General features: G+C 37.0%; 1 protein-coding gene across 7 annotated transcripts in view; it reads left to right on the top strand.

Moving 5' to 3' along the window:
• Positions 1–21,704, top strand: part of USP3 (ubiquitin specific peptidase 3) — a 102,377-nt gene that overhangs the window by 56,036 nt on the left and 24,637 nt on the right. For 5 of the 7 annotated variants that reach the window (XM_042988689.1, XM_042988693.1, XM_042988695.1 and 2 more), the window contains 6 exons: positions 736–849; positions 3,550–3,663; positions 13,740–13,886; positions 14,558–14,602; positions 17,248–17,354; positions 17,497–17,577. In XM_042988689.1, the coding sequence (XP_042844623.1) occupies positions 736–849; positions 3,550–3,663; positions 13,740–13,886; positions 14,558–14,602; positions 17,248–17,354; positions 17,497–17,577 (608 nt within the window). The remainder of the gene's footprint in view (positions 1–735; positions 850–3,549; positions 3,664–13,739; positions 13,887–14,557; positions 14,603–17,247; positions 17,355–17,496; positions 17,578–21,704) is intronic. The other 2 variants (XM_042988691.1, XM_042988690.1) reach the window with 2 other exon arrangements.

Here is a 21,704-nt window from a genome sequence, read left to right as displayed (position 1 = left end):
AAGGTTGACCTCAGTTATATGGAAGAAATTATTTTGAAAGCCATATACTTGTAGATTTTAATGCGCCATCAAAGGCCAGAATAAATTATCTTCCTAAGGCCACCTTGCCAATAAGGAACAGAAATCATACTTGGTCCCACCTTAAAGATACTTTCTCTTGCCTTCTCTAGTTTTTTTCAAACAAGAAACTCAAATCACTGCAGAATTCTCCTTATTACTCTGTACTGTATATCTAAACAATATGGTTGGTTTCATGGTTTGTTTTTATTTGAGGAAATTATTGAATACCTGGAAACAGGCACCCCCCCCCCAAAAAAATGGTGACAACCTTTGGGGGAAGGGAATTGAGGATATAATGAAACATTTTTTAAAGTTTTATTTATATGAGTAATGTCTGCACCCAACGTGGGCTTGAACTCACAGCCCTGAGATTAAGAGTCACATGCTGTTCCAACTGAGCCAGCCAGGCACCCCAGAAGTGAGGAATTTTTTTTTAAAGAGATTTTGCTTTAAGCTCTTTGTTCATTTCTACAAAGTCATCTGTTAATACTGTTTTCTTAGAGTAAATGAAGAAACTTAATGAGGAAACTCAAAGCAATTTCTTGAGAAAGTGAAATCACAGTTTCAAAATTCACATGTGGGTTTTATACAACTTTCTTTACAGTCCTAGTAAATTCTTTTTTTTTCTTTTCTTTTTTTTTTTTAAATAATTTTCTTCCCTTCCTTTTAAAATAGTAACATTGAGCAGTTTTGCTGTTATTTCAAAGAACTGCCCGCTGTGGAGTTAAGGAATGGGAAAACAGCAGGAAGGCGAACATACCACACCAGGAGCCAAGGGGATAACAATGTGTGAGTTCTAAGAATATGTCCTTTCTGGCTTTGAGCTACAAAACAAGTGACTCTTACTGGTGATTTCCATTTCATTATGTGAGTTAATAGGCACATACATTTTAAAACACTCTCCTAAAAATTGTGTTTAAGTATGTAGCTGGTAATCTTAATAATTGTTGGAATTCTTTTATTTCTGTTTACCTAATGGGAGGATAAATTTAGCTCTCTACTTATTAAGTCTTTGTGGATTTGAGCTCTCAAATTGATATCTATATATGAAACACAGTTCTAGGTTTAGACCAGCATGAATATCATTAGCCTTTGTGAGTTGATTTGTCTTATAATAGTAGATAAACCTCTTTTGGCTAATAAAATTAATTTGTAGTCCTCACATTAATTATGGGGCAATGCAATCAATTTTTAGTTGACACGGAGAAGGGAAAATTGACAAATGATTATTGAGAACCGATATGTATGCAAATTCAGTGCAGCTGTGCTCTATTTGGGGTTCAGATAATCTCTATTATCTATTATCAGTGGGCACATTTTTTCATATTTTAACATTACTGAAATAAGGCTATGATTTATAATTGGTATATATTTTAACGTAATATTCTTTCTGCCTGCCCATTCCTGCTCCCACACACCCCATCCCCACACATTCTGAAAAACCATTTTACGATCTGACATTATTCTGCTTAAGAGGCTCAGGGAAATTACGATAGAACATGTTAGAATAGTGTACAGTTTGCATAGAGCCAAAATACCAGGGAACTTTAGAGCCAGGCATTGGAGTAGGGAGTAGTCATACCACTATAAGTGATGTCTTTAAGAGTTTACTTTGCTAGCAGCATATAGAATGAACTGGAAAAATGCCTGCATTCAAGGAGACTTCACACTTTATAGTATTTGGGTTGGAGGGGATAGCAGTGAAATAAGGAGGAAAAAATACATTTTCAGAAAAATTAAGGGCGTATGAGTAGTACTTGATGCATTAGTGTCATTTAGGGTTTAGTTATAAATTGCAGAAATTATCTCTGGCCATCTTAGGCAGAAAAAGAATTTATTCAAAGTCTGTTGGTAAGCTATTACTGGATGGGTGGAAAATCAGGTCTGGCATCTAGACATCCAGAACCATAGCCACAATCACCCCCATGGAACTATCCCATAAGGATATTACTGTCCTCTAACACACTTCCCATTGTGACACCAGAGTTCCTGTTGGAGTTGAGTGCTGGGTGAATGCTGCGGTTTCTGCTATTATTGCTGCCTCTGTACTCCAGGTGATGTTCTTTGTCACCAGAAGGAATTTGCCACTGCCCCAGCTTCTTCGCCTCACTAACTTCTGCTTCAAATAGGCAGGACCCAGGCCATGTACCTGAGTGCTGGCTGCAAGGTGGTTTGAGAAAGCAAGTATCTGGGCTTTCCAACTTCCATAGTGGGAAGCAGGCTCTGACTCTTACCCAGACTCTTAACGTGGGGAATTCCTCAAATACAGGAAGAAGGTTCAGGTACTAGGAAGCAAAAAATATGGTTTGTGAGCACACTACTGGATGACAAAGGTTGAGCTATTAGTGAGATTCTCTGAGAAACCAGTCAGGTATCTGTGAGGATGGTAGGTGTATTGACAGACACAGGTATTGAAGCTGTTTGGTGATGTTTCAGTTTAACTGGTTATTGGAGGTGTTTCATTCTAGCTACCTGCATAGGAAAACAAAATTAATAGTGACTTAAACAACCATTGTTTATTTTCTCGTGTAAAAGTTAGAGATTATCCCTCTAGGGCTGTTTGACACCATCATCGTGCTCCTTGTAGCTTTCTGTTCCACCAACCCTAGGGTAGGGCTGTCATCCACATAGTTCAGAGTGGTGCTGGATCGCCACCATTTTGTCCTTCCAGCTAGAAGGAAGAAGGAAGGGATTAATGACGACTACTCTTTCTCTTTAAGGAAATTTCTCAGAAGTTGAACACACTCAAAGTTTTTTATTCCAGGAGTTCTTACACCAAGCAAAAATTGGAAGTTCTGTTCCTATGAGAGAAGAGAATGGTTATTGGGCGGTAGTAGGGAGAGTATAGAGAGCAGCTTTAGTGTACATTGGGTTTGAAGTGACAAAGGACATTCAGAAGAAAATTCCCCTTGGAAACTGGAAAAACCTGACTGAAATGTGGTCATGAGAGAATCTGGCTTTTAGATTTGGATTTGGGAGTCATGGTGTAGAGCTGAGTGTTGAAGCTTTGTGGTCAGATGAATTGTCTCAGACAGAAATGAGCCGATTCTCACACACTGAGGTCTGGGAAGTGCTCCTTGTAAGTGGTGAGAAGGAAAACTACAGGAAATGGAGAAAGAGATTCTGTTACTTAAAAACTTAAAAAGTTTTTTAAAAATGTACATTTTGAAGTAATTTGTAACTTCTCTATTGCTTTATTGTACAAGTATGCCATTACTCTGGCACACTCCATGTTCGTTGTGGGGTTAAAAAAACCTAGTTTTGTCTATAATTGCTGCTCTTTATGTGGGTTTTTGAGATGCTCTTACTTAACTGTCAGAATTAGGTTAGAAGAAACCAAACCCTTTTTATGTTTTCATTTTTTTTAATATATTTATTTTTTTTAATTTACATCCAAGTTAAGCATATATGTTTTCACTTTTATTATGAGTTGTAGCCAGTTGGACATTATGCATTGAAATAGTAGCCTCTCACTTTCTTCTTTTCCAGGTCTTTGGTCGAAGAGTTTAGAAAGACACTCTGTGCTTTATGGCAAGGTAGCCAGACTGCATTTAGCCCAGAGTCCTTATTTTACGTTGTTTGGAAGATCATGCCAAATTTTAGGTAAGTATTACTTAATGAAGCATATTTTAAAAATCAATATTAGTCTTCATACTATTCCTGGAACAATTTCCTATGAAGCAGTGGTATTCTAAATAATAAAGACTGGCTTTATTTTGTTTTGTTATTAAAATGAGAAGAACAAGAGTTGGATCATTTGACTAGACAAATGTGTATGTTTAAATAATATATAGACATTAAAAATGACTTTAACAAAGGGTAAAGGGTAAGGGCAGTGCCTGGGTGGCTAATTCCGTTAAGTGTCTGACTCTTGGTTTTGGCTCAAGTCATGATCTCACGGTTCACGAGATCAAGCCCTGGGTCGGGCTCTGCACTAACATGACATTGACACCTTGACACCACAGAGCCTGCTTGGGATTCTCTTTCTCCCTCTCTCTCTCTCTGCCCCTCCCCTGCTGGTGCACACATGTTCTCATGCACTCTTTTTCACACACACACACACACACACACACACACACACACACACGGAGTAGGATATTTTGTTCTGAAAACAAAGCCCTTATAAATAACTTAGGTGCTCTAGGAAAACATACTGGACAAAATTTCCTTGATTCTTTCAAAAAAAATTTTTTTTTTTAATTTAAATTTTTGTTAACCAACATACAGTGAAGTATTGGCTTTGGAGTAGAAGTCAGTGATTCATCACTTACATACAGCACTCAGTATTCCTCACAGCAGGTGCCCTCCTTAGTACCCATCACCCATCTAGCCTGTCTCCCACCCTCCTCCATCAACCCATAGTTTGTTCGCTATCGTTAAGAGTCTTTTGTGGTTTGTTTCCCTCTCTTCTCTTACTGCCTCCCTCCCATATGTTCATCTGCTTTGTTTCTTAAATTCTAAATATGAGTGAAATCATATGGTATTTGTCCTTCTCTGATTAATTTATTTCACTTAGCATAACACATTCTAGCTCCATCCACATCATTGCAAATGGTAAGATTTCATTCTTTTTGGTGGCTGAATCCATTGTATATATTGTATACATACAATACATTGTGTGTGTGTGTGTGTGTGTGTGTGTGTGTATATATATTATATATATATTATATATATACACCACATCTTTTAAGAAAATTTTTAAATGTTTATTTGTTTTTGAGAGAGAGAGAGAAAGAGAGAGCGAGAGTGCTCAAGTAGGGGAGGGGCAGAGAGAGGGAGACACAGAATCCAAAGCAGGCTCCAGGCTCCAAGCTGACAGCACAGAGCCTGATGCGGGGCTCGATTTAGTAACCGTGAGATTATGACCTGAGCTGAAGCTGGGCCCTTAACTAACTGAGCCACCCAGACGCCCCATAGCACATCTTCTTTATCCATTCATCAGTCAGTGGACATTTGGGCTCTCTCCATAATTTGACTATTATTGATAATGCTGTATAAACATTGGGGTGCACGTACCCCTTTGAATCTGTGTTTTTGTATCCTTTGAGTAAATACCTAATAATGCAATTACTGAATCACATGGAAGTTCTATTTTTAGTTTCTTTTTTTTAATGTTTATTTATTTATTTATTTATTTATTTATTTGTATTTTTTATTTTTTTAAATTTACATCCAAATTAGTTAGCATATAGTGCAACAGTGATTTCAGGAGTAGATTCCTCAGTGCCCCTTACTCATTTAGCCCCTCCCCCTTCCCACAACCCCTCCAGTAATCCTCAGTGTGTTCTCCATATTTATGAGTCTCTTCTGTTTTGCCCTCCTCCCTGTTTTTATATTATTTTTGTTTCCCTTCTCTTATGTTCATCTGTTTTGTCTCTTAAAGTCCTCATATGAGTGAAGTCATATGATTTTTGTCTTTCTCTGACTAATTTCACTTAGCCTAATACCCTCCAGTTCCATCCACGAACTTGCAAATGGCAAGATTTCATTCTTTTCCATTGCCAAGTAATACTCCATTATATATATATATATATATATATATATATATATATATGTATACACACATACATACATACATACACACACACACACACACACACACACCACATCTTCTTTATCCATTCATCTATCGATGGACATTTAGGCTCTTTCCATACTTCGGCTATTGTTGATAGTGCTGCTATAAACATGGGGGTTCATGTGTCCCTTTGAAACAGCACATCTGTATCCTGTGGATAAATGCCTAGTAGTGCGATTGCTAGGTTGTAGGGTTCTGTTTTTAGTTTGTTGAGGAGCCTTCATACTGTTTTCTAGAGTGGCTGCACCAGTTTGCATTCCCACTAACAGTGCAAGACTGTTCCCCTTTCTCTGCATCCTTGCTAGTAGCTTTTGTTTCTTGTGTTAATTTTAGCCATTCTGACAGGTGTGAGGTGGTATCTTATTGTGGTTTTGATTTATATTTCCCTGATGATGAGTGATGTTGAGCATCTTTTCATGTGTCTGTTAGTCATCTGGATGTCTTCTTTGGAAAAGTGTTCGTATCTTCTTTCCGTTTCTTAACTAAGTTATTTGTTTTTTGGGTGTTGAGTTTGATAAGTTCTTTATAGCTTTTAGATATTAGATACTTTCAAACTTTTATGAAGAATAATTACCATATACACCATCTTGTTATTTCAACTAAAAAAAAAATTCAAATGCAACTGCAGAAATATGTGTCTTACATTTCACTGTTTGGGCTGGGTTCTAAAGGTGTTAGAAGACTAGTCAAGGCTAGTCCATCGGGATTCAGTTTTCAGAAGGTAACTGGGCCACATCCTAATGTGCCTGTGGAGTCACTGTGTTTTCCTTGCTGTCTCTGGCCTCACTTGAGAAGGGAAATAGCCTTGCTGACAGAGGAATCTGCCTCTTCTCCTTGGTTAGTCATCTCTGTAGGGATTCAGGTAGTAGCAGATTTGAGGCACTGCAGGTGTTTGACAACAGTCTTTGCTACCTTCTGCTGATTTCATCCTTCTGAAACGTGTCCGTGCTCTTGCTAGTCAGGATGTGGGCATCTAATGTATATTCCTCTCCTTTAAAAACAAACAAACAAAAAACACAACAGCCTGCTTTAGTAAAAGTTAGCTCTTTTTCTTGCTCTATTGCCTAATAGTAGTTTAGATATATTAGTAATATAAAGAAATGTTTAAAAGGTAATAAACAGAACTGTCATTTGTTACCTTAACTTGAAAAGTCTAGCCTTGAGGACCTGAGGTGATCGACTGTTGTTCCCCCTGGTCTTTGTTTTGAAGGAAATTTCTTTTATATATCATGCCATTTAAATCCGCTTCCAGAGGAGATAAATTTTGTAAGGATTTTAAAGTTTCTTTTGTTTAATTTTAAAAAATCTTTAATGTTTATTTTTTGAGAGAGCATAAGTGGGGGAGGGGGAGAGTGACGGGGGACAGAGGATCCGAAGCAGGCTCCACACTAATAGAAGTGAGACCAATATGGGTCTCACAAACTGCGAGATCATGACCTGAGCTGAAGTCGGATGCTCAACCAGCTGAGCCACCCAGGTGCCCCAGGATTTTAAAGTTTCTTGACTCTAAGTAGGAAAGGTGGAAATGACGGTTTCATTTACCACTAACCAAGTTTGGACTTAATATTAACATTTCTAACACAGTCTCCTAGTTAGACTCTTGGTAGGGACTTTTAGTCTTTGTGTTTTGTAAACTATATATTTATAAATACGTACATATTTTTATATGTTTTTATATAGCTTATATGTTTTATAAACTATATTAAAATAGTTTCTATTTATTGAATGCTATGTGCCCAGTACTTTACGTCTTTTATGTCTGACTTTAATTAAAAAACCCAACAATAAAATTTGTCAAGGTAGGAAGGGTTAGCCCCATTTTAAAAAAGATAAAACTGAGACAGAGGAGGTAAACTTGTTCAGTCTTAAGCATCTAGTAAGTGTAGGACCAGAATTAGAACCCAGGTCTTTGTGGAGTTGGTAAATGATAGATGTGTGAGCAGTAATTTGTCTACATGCCTGAATAAAGCTCACCAACTAACTTTATACTATTCTGCTTGGTCCCCATGGTGACTCAGGTCCTTTATTTTTCTTTCTTTTTTTTTTTTTTTGAGTTTATTTTTTTATTTTGGGAGAGAAAGAGAGCACGAGTAGGGGAGGAGCCAAAATCAACGGTTGGATGCTTAACCGACTGAGCCACCCAGGTGCCCCTCAGGTCCTTTATTCTTAATCAGTTTAGAAACAGTATGAAACTTGTATTCAATAGAATTGTACTTTTCTTCTAAGTCTGCCCACATCTCTGCCCTTTGTATAAAGTTTCTGTAGCCTGTGAGCATGATTTTATTTTTAGCTGCTTAATTTTGTACATCCTGTTCCCTTACCAATGAAAGGAAAGGACTCTTGGAAAAGGTAACCACGTTTCTGTTTATTTAAGGATGGACGGCACCCTAGATCTGAGAGGGGTGGCCCCATTCCCTAGAGAATAAATTGGATTATTTTCTAAAAAAAAAAAAAAAATTGAGAAATGGAGTGATTCCTACACATGAACTCTTAGATTTCCTTACTGACTGATGAGAGTAGAATGACTGTGTGTTGTTCGCAGGGCTTTCATTTAGTTCTGCAGTAATTGAGATTGTTCCCCATTGTCTTTTAATCAAAGAATAATTTTCTCTTGGTTAGATCTAGATCTTGAGATTATATCAAGGATAAAGCTCAAGTGTAATGTTACTGTACAACACCCAGGTATGAGTCAGGGAGGTGTGGGGCTTTCTTCTTAAAGCTGTTACTCCTATTAGGTGTGCAGGGTAAAGTTCCTATAGTGTGCCTATGTAGAAGTGTAGGGAGTCTTGAACTATGTTTTTGTTATATTTATGATCCCCAAATAAATGTTTTAAAAATGTTAGGAAGTGGGGTGCCTGGGTGGCTCAGTCTGTTAAGTGTCTGACTTCGGCTCAGGTCATGATCTCATGGTTCCTGAGTTTGAGCCCTGCATCAGGTTCTCTGCTGTCAGCACAGAGCCTGTTTCAGATCCTCTGTCTCCCTCTTCCCCTGCCCCTCCGTCACTTGTGTGTGCTCGCTCAAAAATAAATAATAAAACATTAAAAAAAATGTTAGGAAGCCCATTTTCCTGATTAAAACCTATGACAGTGTCTCGGGAATTTGATCCCTTGGAATGAAATAAAAACATGCATCTGGAAGTAGGAACAGCTTTCATTCATTAAATAAATGCAGAAAAGAATACACTGTAAATGTAATCAGCACCTTTGGGTATAGAAACCACCTAAGCTATTCTTTCTTTTTCCCTACTCAGACCAAAAGCCAGCAGGTAAACAATTGCCAAAGTTTGACCTCCTCAACATGCGTATCTACTTACCACACTTCTTACTGCTACCTAGTATGTCCTGCTTTTCCTGTCCTTTTCCTTTTCATAAAAGTACCTTTACGTTTATGTTTTTTAAATAGATAAAATACAAATGGCTCCAAATTTCCAAAGATGAAAAAAGAATATACAATGAAAGTTTTTTCTTTTACTGTATTTACCAGCCATTCATTTTGTTTTCTGGAAGCAGTCATAGTTACTAGATTTTTTTGTATCCTTTTGGTGATACTCTGTGTATGTACAAGTGTGGGGTGTGTGTGTATAATTTTTAACAAATGGTAACAAAATTTTTTTCCTACTTTGAAGTGATTCATATTAGTATCAATAACTTTCTTTCTCTGTTCATTTTATGGCCACATAGTGTTCTACTTTATGGTCGTATCATAATTTATATACAGTCCCCTACCAGTGGTTATATAGACCATTTCTTTTGCTGTTGGAGACAGTGCTGCAGTGGATAGTCTCATACGTGTATGTGCAAGGTTCTAAGAGAGCAGTTGCTGGTTCAAGAGACAATTGCTGGGTCAAAAGATACTGGCTTTGGGGTGCTTGGCTGGCTCAGTTGGTAGAGCATGTGACTCTTGATCTGACTCTTGATCTCAGGCTTGTGAGTTTGAGCCCCACATTGGGCATAGAAATTACTTAAAAGAAAGATACTTGCTTTTAATTTTGATAGACCTTTTTTTTTTTTTTAAACTCCTTGCTTTCCTTAACATGATGTTTGTTGTCTCATTGCCTCTGTATCTTTGTTATGTTTGTCCTATGGGATTTGCTTTATGATGCCCAGTTTCTTCTTTAAGGTCAAGTTTAATGCTACCTCTCCAGGAGAGCCTCTTGATAATTCAGATCAGGTCCTGGTATTTATTCCCTTGCTTCTTATATCATTTTTGTGCTGTCTCTGATTTCAGATAAACTTGACTTAATATGTATTGGCCTTGACTTCTCAAAATCGAGTTTTCTGTAGTTTTGTTTTTATCAGTTCTTGTTGTAATTAATGTTTAAAAATGGTGGGTGAATAAAGTACCGAAACATTATTTTTATATTTGCTAGCTAACTTGGCTTTGTAGAGAATATAAAAAATATCTTTGTGGATAACAAATAAGTCTTTGCATGTGAGATCTTAATTTAATGGTAATCTTTCTAGGTATGCTGTTAGCAATTTATAATTAAGTAGTACTATTTCTTCTGAGTAGGAGTTTTGCTTTTGTATGTTTTTGTGTGTTTTGTAAATAAAAACAATCATGTTTGTTATTTTCACTTTTTGGTATTTTTATCTCTGAGAAACTCAGCCATGGTTGATTCCACAAAATGGATAGGAATAGATAATTGTAATTGATTTTGGTATTTCAGATAATTTAGAAAAAATAGTAACAATTATTTTATGAATGTTAAAGTTATTTAAAAAATAAGAACACGACCTAAAATTAGAGTATGTCCTAGGTATTTTAGAAGAAGTTTTCTCTGGAATGATAAAATTTGATTCTGTATAGGCATATTCTGTTCCCTATTGGACTTTGCATTTTATGCATTACGTACTGGTACTGCCAAAACAGAGCATAGTCAGTAATGTACAGGTGTATGTCACGACTGTGTGTGTGTTGGCTTCATACAGGAAGTACTTGCATCTGTTTGTATTCTGTGGTATCTGTTTCATTACTTGGAATGTCTGCTTTTCACACTTAAGCCCAGGTACAAAGTAGCATTTTCTTTTACTATTCTTTATTGGAACACTTCTTTATTTGTACGATGTGAGTAAATATAGCTTGTCTTGGGGCACCTGGATGGCTCAGTCAGTTGAGCTCCTGACTCTTGATTTTGGTCTCAAGGTTCGTGGGTTCGAGCCCCACGTTGGGCTCCATGTTGACAGTGCGTTGCTTGCTTAGGATTCTCTCTCTCTCCCTCTCTCTCTGCCCCTTACTTGCACTCTCTCTCAAAATAAACTTTTAAAAAAATTTTAAAAAACATAGCTTGTCTTATCGTGCCAAAAATTGTTGTGAAGAAACAGTTGCCCCTGTATTCTTATACGTGGTGCTTCAGCAGTGCCCCTCTTTCTCGTCTCCGTCACTCAGAAGGGATGCTTCATGATCTTTTGGGCTTTTTATATTTGCATTGTGGTCGCCAACCATTATTTCTCACAGCATCTTTATGACACAGATTTTCTGTAAGCATTAAGGAGGTAATCTTTATCTAAGGTTACAAACAAATGGAGATAAGGAACAGTATTAAAACTGGAGCCACTGTTTTTTCCCCCTCCGTCTTTACTTTCTTAATTCTGGTCTGTCAGAGAGATACCAGTTGGCTTTTTTTTTTTTTTTTTTTTTTTTTTTAATGTTTATTTATTTTTGAGAGAGAGAGAGACAGAGAATGAGCCGGGGAGGGGCACAGAGAGAGGGAGACACAGAATCTGAAGCAGGCTCCAGGCTCTGAGCTGTCAGCACAGTTGACAGCGGGGCTCGAACTCATGAACTGTGGGATCCTGACCTGAGCTGAAGTCAGACACTTAACTGACTGAGCCACCCAGTTTTTTTATAAATCTATTTCCTCACTAATTCACAAGCACTTGCTCGGGTGACGTCACTGAAATGATTTGTATCCAAAACAAACATTGCATCCAATGTGAGGAGTGTTTCCTTTAAACATGATTACCAACCAAGAGAGACCTAAGTTGAATGCAAAGGAAATTTTGAAGCTCCAGATTGTATAATTGGGAAATAATTGAAAAGCTAACTGAAGTTTGTTGGTTGTAACTTACTAAATAGTATTTTTTAAGACTTTCAGATAAGTCAGTGAAAGTGTTTAAAAATGGAGTTGTAAATGTCTGTTTAGTCAATCAGAAAAATTTCCTAGTCTTAATTTTTTTTTTAATGTTTATTTTTGAGAGAGAGAGGGAGAGAGAGACATGGTGTGAGCCAGGGAGGGGCAGAGAGAGAGGGACACAGAATCCGAAGCAGGCTCCAGGCTCCAAGCTTCCAGCGCAGAGCCCGATGCGGGGCTCGAACTCACAAACTGCGAGATCATGACCTGAGCCAAAGTCGGACACTCAACCGACTGAGCCACCCTGGGGCCCCAAAATTTCCTAGTCTTAGAAGAAAAGAAGCAGAGCCAGTGGTTTGTTTTTTTTTTTTTTTGTAAAGATCACAAATTGGAACAAAAATATAAGTTATACCTTTATAGAACAGCTGAGTGTTCCATGATCACATGAAGGTTAAAAAAAATGTTCCTGACGGTAAGGGAAGTGTTCGAAAATAATGTGCTTTTATATAAGAAAAGAGAATCGTGGTGTGTTGGGAAGCATTCATGAATGTACATTAGGAAGATTGTTTTTTAAAAAGGAATGGATATGTGTTTGATGAAAGTACAAATCAACATAACTACAAAGTACTGGTTTTCATGACCCATTTGAGAAAAATGATTAGAGATTAGCTTATTTCGGTGAGAGAATAAAACTGTTTTATATGTGATAGAATTTCACATATGATCTGAGATACTAATCTTAACTTTGAGTCATAAAAAAATTGGATGTTATGATGAAAAAGTTTAAAGCACCTCCATAGATATGTAAAAGAACTACCAACTTGGAATACTTTTGACTGAATTTTAACATTTTTGTTTATAGAAGTCTTAGAAGAAATCCTTGAACATATATTGATACTTAGTTGCTAAAGAGATCAGTTAAAGCTATAGTGGTCAAGTGACTTCTGACTTACGTTGCATTGGTTGGGTAGATGTTTTCAATAATTGATGATTTCCAGGATAAATTTTAGGGAAAGGAGGAAAATATATATTGAGGGAAACTCTGCTTGAAAGAAATTTGTTTGTGGAACCACTGCCTAGAAGAGTGGTGGAAGTTTTGACTCAAGACCAAGCCAGAAAAACTTGTGATTTAAAAGATAAAAAGAACCTCCATGCTAGCAAACTGTAGTCAGAAATGTTTTCTACCCATAGTGTTTTAAAGTACTTTATACGTGTATCATTGCTTGATTATTTTATGTACGTTAACCTCTATAATCTTCAACTGTACCAGCTTCATTTTCTGTCTGCCTTCATTACTGTTCACTTGTCATGGTCTATATTAGTATCAGAATTCCATACAATTTCCTGTCTGAATATAGTACAAGAAGTAAGTTAAGAATATGTTGCTGCTTATATTCAAGTTTTAGGCTAGAGCATAATTGTATATGAGTCAATGCATTTTTTAAAGTATTTATTTAAAAAATGTCTTTTGAATCAGAGATTAGGAACCAAGTATAGACTCTTTAGAAAGTTAAAAAATTAGTATCTTTCAATCTAAAAAAATAGTTTTAAATTCCTTATCTCTTATAACAGTAGTTTAGACCTAGTTTTCTGGTGAGGGCAACATGTGACACTTTTAACATTTGAGCATCTTCTAGAGAGGCCATGTGTGATAGTGGGAAAGCTCGGAGTCCATCTAGGAGAAATGGGTTAGAGTTTGTCCCATCTCTGTAAGTCCTTTGTTATAGAACTTAGGCATGTCATACACCCCTTTTCTTGCCCCCTCAGTTTTTATCTCTAAAGTGAGTTCAGTTGAGATCACTGCAAGCCCAGTTAGCTCTAATGTTCTGTGTTTTCACACTTGTTTTAGGAGAATTGTTCCTCATGGAGAAATTTTAGAAATTCTCCCTGAAGAGAAGTAAAACCCGGGGCAAGCGGGGGGACTGTGCTCTGAGGTGGGACTGCAGCCCTTCGCAACGCTTTGCCTTCCTGAATGTTTGGCTGGGCAGGTGGAGCCTCCCCAGTGACCGTTGTTTCTTTTTGCTTTAGGGGCTATCAGCAACAGGATGCCCATGAATTCATGCGATACCTTTTGGACCACCTGCACCTGGAACTCCAGGGCGGTTTCAATGGCGTTTCCCGCTCAGCAATTCTGCAGGAGAATTCTGCTCTGTCTGGAAGTAACAAATGTTGCATGTAAGATGTAGTTTTCTTCTTTTGTTTTTAGGAGGAGCGCAGACATTTCTGTTGGTGTTACTATTTATTAGCTTTGTAATGGAAGGTGGAGAGTTTTCCTGGATCTTTGGTGAAATTTTTGTGCACTTGAATTTAGTAACAAGTGGGTGAGCATGTGCCTCCTGCTTCCATACCAGAGGCATCCTGTACTTGCTTCTTGGTGTAGTACCGATTGTTTTTGGTATATTTTAAAATATGAAAAAGAACAGAAAATATTTTGTACAATTTAGCATTTAAAAATTCCTTGCCAAATGTATTGAATAATGTTTGGGAGACTTAATTTTCTTTACTAAAATAATTATATTTATTCAGTAGAAACAAAGGCTTAAAATATTTTGAATGTAAATTTTCCTTACATTTGTTCTTGAATGAAATTGAGGCCTTTGTAAGTTCTCAGATTTTTCTTGCCTCTCAGTAGGAATAAAACAAACCTTTTAGATTGTTTTCCCGGGTACTAAAACCCCAAAATATACATTGAGATTAGAAAGTTTATTTTGCTTGAGGTTGGGATGATTTGCTGTTATTTCAGGCTGATTTTGTTTAAGTGTAGTCTCCTTTTGTTCAAATTATTTTGAATTGACCTGTGTCAGAAAGGGATTTACAAGACACATTTTTTGTATTGACCTGTGCAGGAAAGGGATTTACAAGACAAACTCCCTAGAGACAGAAGGAAAAGAGTAAGTAATATATGGGGGTCACTATAGTATTGCCTTGCAGTTCACAAATCTGATTTAATTTGGAGTTAGGGTCCTTATAATGACAGAGCAGCCTCATAGCTAATCTGGCTGTATCAGAGAAGGGCAACCATTTGAATTGCCATGCTTTTCAAAATGTTTGGCTCTCTGGGTCCTACTGGCTATGATTCCAGTTAGAATCCAGTACAGAAAGGGAGGGATCTGTGACCTGGTAGAACTCTTCTTGATGCTAGCACCAAGTTGACAGTAGTATTAAGTGAAAACTTCTGCTTTGTATTTTATGATGGAATTTCATACACTAAGAATATTGAACTGGGCCTTTATCAAGGATAGTCTGTGTGAGGTGAGAGGGTATATGTTTTTATTTTATTTGATGCCCAAGGCACCCTCATGGGAGTCACAATGTGTAATAGTCCTAGGATGATCTTCTAGTAACTGATGAGTTTTCAGCATTAGCTCAATCTTTTCTTGATATTTTAAAGAGTAGTAATTGTAAGTTCCATTAGTGAGTTAGGAACAAAAAGAAGAAAATTATCATTTCAGGATCTAAGCATCCTATTTGCTAAAACTGCAAAAAAGGTCTCCTCTGCACTGTTTACTTGTGTAAACACATCCAGCCCTGCTGAAGGTGGGGATGGTAGAAATAAATGACAGACGTGTTCTTTTTAGTACACAGAAAATCATTACTGCCAATATAAAAGACCCTAGCGGCGTGAGGCTGTCCAAGGAACTAATATTTCAACACTCTTATAACACAGTTATAATACATGGGAAAGCAGTGTTGAAATTATTTATGAATCTCGTTTTAAATCATTTAATGCCATACATATCACATAGTCAAGACTTGATTAGTATCCTTTTCTCAGTGGAAGAAATAAAGCAGTTTCCATTTTAACTAAGGGTGTCATTGTATGAGAACATCAGTATGAAAAGATCATAGTCCCTTTATTTCAGTAGTTTTTTTGGTGTGTCCTTTATGACATAGATATTCCACCTGAAACCTGAAGTGGCTTTATGTCACATAGTTCCAATGTATCTTCCCTTTTTTAATTTACTAAATCTAGATATCTTATGAAAAACTTAAAAAAAGATGAAGCAACAGTGTATTTCTTTGCCAGTAAGGAACAGAAGCCTTTCTGTGGAAAAGGAAGCAAACGTTTAAAATAATATAATTGCTCAAGTAGGTTTTGTCTGTCTCATCATTGCAGTGGGTTTAATTTTGGAGCAAATCAGAAAGTACGGTTACGTATGTTAGAAGTATTACTGCTTGCAAGTGACAGAAACCACCTAAAATTGCTATAAGCAGAAAAGGAGCATTTACTGACTTAACTGCATACGTAAGTGCACAAAGGTTAATAATACACAAGTGTTTGTGGTAGGTACTATCAATGATAGCAAATAGTTGAAACCACCTGAAAAGCCATTACATTATATTGGTTAAATTAAGAAAAGGAGCATAGTGTTAAGAGCATCTGCTCACACCAGATCAGCTGTGTGACCCTGGGCCAAGTTGGACCTCAGCTTCCTGGTCTCTGAAGTGGGAATAATTGTATCTACTTCATAGAGTTGTTTTGCAGATGAATTGATTTAATACATGGAAAGTACTTTGAATGTAGTTCAGCATCGATTCAGTGCTAAGTGTTTGCTAATCCTGCTTTCATGGTGTACTTTCTTGGTGGTTCTTGCGTCTATTACGTGTTCGTACTGTGGCATGCCATACTGCTGTCAAAGAGAGTGAGGTACGTGTTCAAGACATATATTTGGAAAAAAAAAAAAAAAAAGCAAAATGCAGGTATGAGCCTAATTATTATGCTAGTAGAAAAGCCTTGAAATAATTTGAAGGCTTTCTTTTTGGTAAGCACTTGTCTGAAAGCACTGAATGTGTAGACTCCATTTCATCTTCACACCAGGCCTCTGAGGTAGGTAGATGTTATTCCTGTGGGACATGTGATGAAGCTGAAGCACAAAAAGTTAAGTACTTTAGGGCTATTGGTTTTGGTTTTTTGTTTAATCATTCTCAACGTATACTCTTGATCTCAGCAAGGAAATTACAGTATTATTTTAAGTGAGCTTTTTAAAAGACTTGTTGACGGTAACATCTAGCCTTCAACTGTGAAGTCATACCTCCATCAGTAATTAGTATGTATTACATTTCTTTACCTTTTTTTCCTCAGCCTGACAGTTGACCATGTAAAAAATCTAAAACTATCCCTGAGTGAAGTTATTCAAAGTAATTGAGAGAGATCCATATGAGAGACTTTGCAGAAATTTGAATATAAGGTTGTTTCCCTTTTTTCTGAGGGATATATTTGTGGGTAAAGGGGTCCTCTTGTCCTGAGTATAGGCATGCGCGTGATCTGTTAGTAATGACAAATGTCCAGGGTTAGTGGCTTTTGGAGAAATCAGTGGAATTGGAAGTGGTAGTGGGGGGGAGGGGGGGCAGTGGCTTAAACCTTTTATTTGGTAGATATCTCTATAGCGTTAAAGTTTTTGTATTTCATAATTTAAATAAAATATTTAATAAGATACCTGTTAAATAAATGACATACATATTTCCCCAAAGGGGAGCTTTGTACATATTTTCCATTTTTTACTGAGGTATTTTCCTCTGTGGTGATTTTCTTTAGAAATGGAGCATCTACGGTTGTCACAGCTATATTCGGAGGTATTCTCCAGAATGAAGTTAACTGCCTCATATGTGGGACAGAATCTAGAAAGTTTGATCCATTCCTAGGTAAGACATACTTGGCATGTGGAGATAAAATAATGTATTAAAATGACCGTAAAGAGATAAATGTACAAATATGCCAGTTTTTGAAATTCTTTTTTGAGTGTGGTATATGCCTTTAACAGCTGTTTTCCTATTTCCTTTTAAGACCTTTCATTAGATATTCCAAGTCAGTTCAGAAATAAGCGCTCTAAGAATCAAGAAAATGGACCAGTTTGTTCATTACGAGGTAAAGATACTTTAATGTTGTAGTTTCCACCTGAATAGACTCATAAACTCCATCTACATGTGCTATGATGTTAATTGCTTTAATGAACTTGTGTTATAACAAAAGTCAAACCTGAATGTCTTTTTCTATCAAACAAAAGAATGTGTGCCAGAGATACTAAATCAGACATAAGGTATTTCTCACCTTTTTCTTTAATACTGATTTAAAATTGAGAGTCTGTGACAGTTTCTGACCTAATGAAATAGAATTCATTTTGTGGATATACCACTAGTATCCATAGAAGGAAAGAACACTCAGCTAAATTTTTTTAAGTTAGGGTGTTATTCTTTTCTGTGACTAAGTTTTAGAAATCTATTTATGCTACATCTGTTGGTTAAGCCTGAGGCCTTGATTTTAAAAGCAGGACTATGAGATTTGGAACAGATTTTTTCTTTCATAAGTGACTGGTTGTTCTCACTGATCATAAAAAGAAACTAAGATAGGAGAAAGAGGGCCTAGTGTGTGTTCTTTGATTAAGTAACTCTACACTGAAGGCAAATAAGAATTTATACCTGAATTGTCTGTTCACTGAAAGTAATTCTTTTTTCTTTCAGCTGTTCTAGAGAGCGTTGTCATAAGGATTTTTATATATTTTATATGTTTAGTATTTTATATATTATATATATCCATTTATATATATACACATACATACACACACACACACAGTCTTTTCCTACAGAAAATTCTAATTGGTCTATAACTACAATGTCCACTGTGGTGAAGTCATACCACATAGGTGGTTGGTAAAATTAAAAATTCATTTGCTTAGCTGATCAATAACCACATGTGACTAGTGGCTACTGTATTCGCACAGATGGAGAACATTTCCATTATTGCGGGAAGTTCTGGGTAGTACTGCTCTAGAATCAGATTATCCAAGTAGAAAAGAGTAAAACCACCACCACCATCACCTAGTAAAAATAACTGTTGGGGGAGGGGCAGGCTTGTCTGTGTCGGGTACATTGGGCAGCATCTAGTTTTGTTAAAAAAGGAGCAGCATAGGTGCTTGTAGTGCTGTTCCTCAGGTAGTATGTTGAAATCTCTCGGGGTGGCTGTCCAAGACACTGGACTCCTGTAAGACAGGAAAGAAACTGGGTATGAAAACATTTTCTAGATGCTTTCAGTGCCTCACCTTTGCAACAGTATTGATGGTCTCTTTTGAACAGAAGAAATTTAAGCAAATCCTATCTGCTCCTCTTCCCTGTAAAAGACATGGTTACAGGTTTCAAAAATACCACAATGTACTTGGTATCAAATGTCAGATTATTTTCTCTTTATGTTGATGGCATGTGAGCACAAGCTAACTTAATCATAAGACAAACATTTGATCATTTAGCGAGGAAAGCAGTGAGAAATTATTAGTTATTGTCGAAGTCTGGTTATCTAAACTGGACATGGCTTCATTTTATAACTCCTTCAATGAGAACAGTAATAATGCTGACATTAGTTAAGAAAAACCCACAAATGTTCTTTAGTACAGATATGTGAATATATATTTGAACAGTATTTCCTACTGTTTAACAAAACCCAGTAAGTCCAGATGATCTTGGAAGACCCAGAGACCCTGGTTTGTTCAGGCTTCTTACCTTCCTTCTGCACTGTGTGCCCCTATCCTGAATTGGTTGTGTACATGGTTATTATAGTCCCCTCTGGCATTTCACTTACTACCTATTCCAGAATGCTGTAATACTCAAAGACCTTACTCTCTGGAGACTGTCCAGCAGGGGAGAGTGTATGACATAGCTTAAGTGGTTGATTGGTAGTATAAACAAGTGGCAAATGGCATCTGCCTTGCTTCCCAAGTGGTATTTTTCTTGGCATAGACTCCCTGAAATCTGATTTGATTGGGATTTAGCTTCAGGGGGCCCAGACCATCCTGAGGGGTTTAGGGTTTGGCTGGAAACAGGTTTCCTGTATTCTCAGCTGGTTTTCCTTTGAATTTTCAGACTTGATTTTTATTTTATTAAAGAGCTTACTGTTGGCTTAAAAAACTAGACGGTAGAGTTGGGTATCTCCTCCTTCTTTCTGTTTACCACTGTTATCAATTAAAGGTACTACTTTTCTTGGGACATCCAGAATGTGATGAATTTTAGTCGATATGCATTTCTTTATTAAACAGATGGAGATGTGATTACCTTTCACACGCTTTTACATGCTTTATGCAAGGATTCCTTGTGTGGTTTCTGGAATGTTAATTGATAAGATTAGTTTTCATAGAAAGGAAAAATATGGTAAGAAAGATCCCTGGAATTTGAAATTATGTAACTGAAAGCATGCATATCATGAGAAGCTAAAATAACCCCAGTTCTAAAATCTCACAAAGATGGCATCAAAAAGGAAGATATTATTATAGACCAAAGAATCCTACATAAAATATTAGCTAATAGAATTTAGTACTGTAGTACAATAACATAAAGAGATCAAGTAGGATTTTTTCCAGCAGTGCAGGACTGATATATTGGGAAGGAAGCATTTCTTCTGGCCATCAAAGTCCTAGGTGGACTAAAAACCAAGTTGACATGAGACAGATAAGCAGGAGAAAACCAAATTTAATATCTTATGTATGGGGAATGCACACAGCCATGAAATTCTGAAGACAAGCAACATGAGGTAAGGAGAGGGGTAGGAGGGCAAGGAGTATTAGCAGGAAGGTGAGAGGAAATGTTTGGAAAATAAAGGTGGTCCTGTTACATAGGGAAGTTTCTTCAGTAAAGATGTATCTCTTGTTCATGGGACAGGCTCGCCTTTCCAATGTAAATTTAGGCAGTTGAGGGAAAGGTTAAGAGCTTTTCCTGAATTTTAACTTAACAGAATGTTCATGCCAAAGTGGCCTGTCTTTGGGGCTGACTGCCCTGGGCCCCTGCAGTTTCCTCCTCTGAAACTTCCCTCAAGTTTCACACATTAAAATTAAGCCGGTTGATTGTTCTGTCTGGTTGAACCAGTCCTGGTCAGTAGATCAATTCAGTTAAACTCATTTTGGGGGGCATGATGCAAGTGTGTTCTCAGAGTTAGGCCTTGAACCATAGTTCAAGCAATCAGGTATTAAATAAGAGGCATTTCTGTGGAAACACAAAGAGCAGTTAGTGATTAGATCAAACTTTAAGCTGGTGTCTGAGTTTTGAGGGTAGCCAGTTGAGAAGATTTCTAGATGTCAAGCTTAAAGCGTCTTCAGTGCAGTGGCAGTCTGACAGATTTTCTCTGGTTTGTAGTTTGAATGTCTCTGGTGATCTTTTTGAATGGCCCACAGAGCAAAAGGCATGAAGAGTGCCTGTATATGCTGATGTGTTTATTTCTCTGAGGTTTACATAAATTTATTCATATTTAATTTGGAGAGCTTCAGGGGAAAGGGCAGTTTTAGTTCTCAGATGAACTCAATGTAGAAGGTTGGGACAAAAATAAAAAATGTGGAGAGTTATAGCTAGGCATCGTAGGAAACTAGAAGAAATCAGCATCTAGTCTGGATTATAATGAACAGTATTAGAATCTAATAGGTATGTTACTGAAACCTGTTTAATCACCTTTCGTAGAGAGCCAAATTAATAACTCATTTGTTTGTAAAATCTAGTTTCAAAAAAACGTGGCCTGATCATTTATATAAGTGCAGCAGGAATAGCAATAAAACCTGCTTTGCCTGGAGCTTTTTCTAGGTTGAAGCTTTAACAGCCTCTTGAGACCAGATCCCCAACAAAACATCATCACAACTTCTGCAATACCTATAGATTTGGGTGAATTCCTCTCTTCCCGAGGTCCCCAAAATATCCTGAGGTTCCTGTACTTGTCAGGAATTAACAACATTTACTCACCTGGTAAGGCTGCTGAGAACTCTGTAAGCAAGGTACTAAATTGATATCTCTGAGGGGCTTTATTGGCTCCTTAAAGCTGTCTGGTCATATCTGAATTTATGCATGTATTAAATGTGACATTCCAGTCAAAGCCTTGGTTATATAACCAGTGTTTCCAATTGTGTCCTGTTACAAGGAGAACAGAATTGAACTTGTGCAAATAGTTATAAGAATACTTACTGAGAGTTTCTGAATTCTGGAGGGTTCAGGTAGAGAAAAAGATGCAAGTTTCAATTTGTTCCAGTG

This window comes from Panthera tigris, chromosome B3 (genome assembly GCF_018350195.1).
Source record: "Panthera tigris isolate Pti1 chromosome B3, P.tigris_Pti1_mat1.1, whole genome shotgun sequence".
Classification (NCBI taxonomy): domain Eukaryota; kingdom Metazoa; phylum Chordata; class Mammalia; order Carnivora; family Felidae; genus Panthera; species Panthera tigris.
The sequence above is the reverse complement of the archived record's forward strand: the minus strand, read 5'-3'. Positions and strand labels throughout refer to the sequence as shown.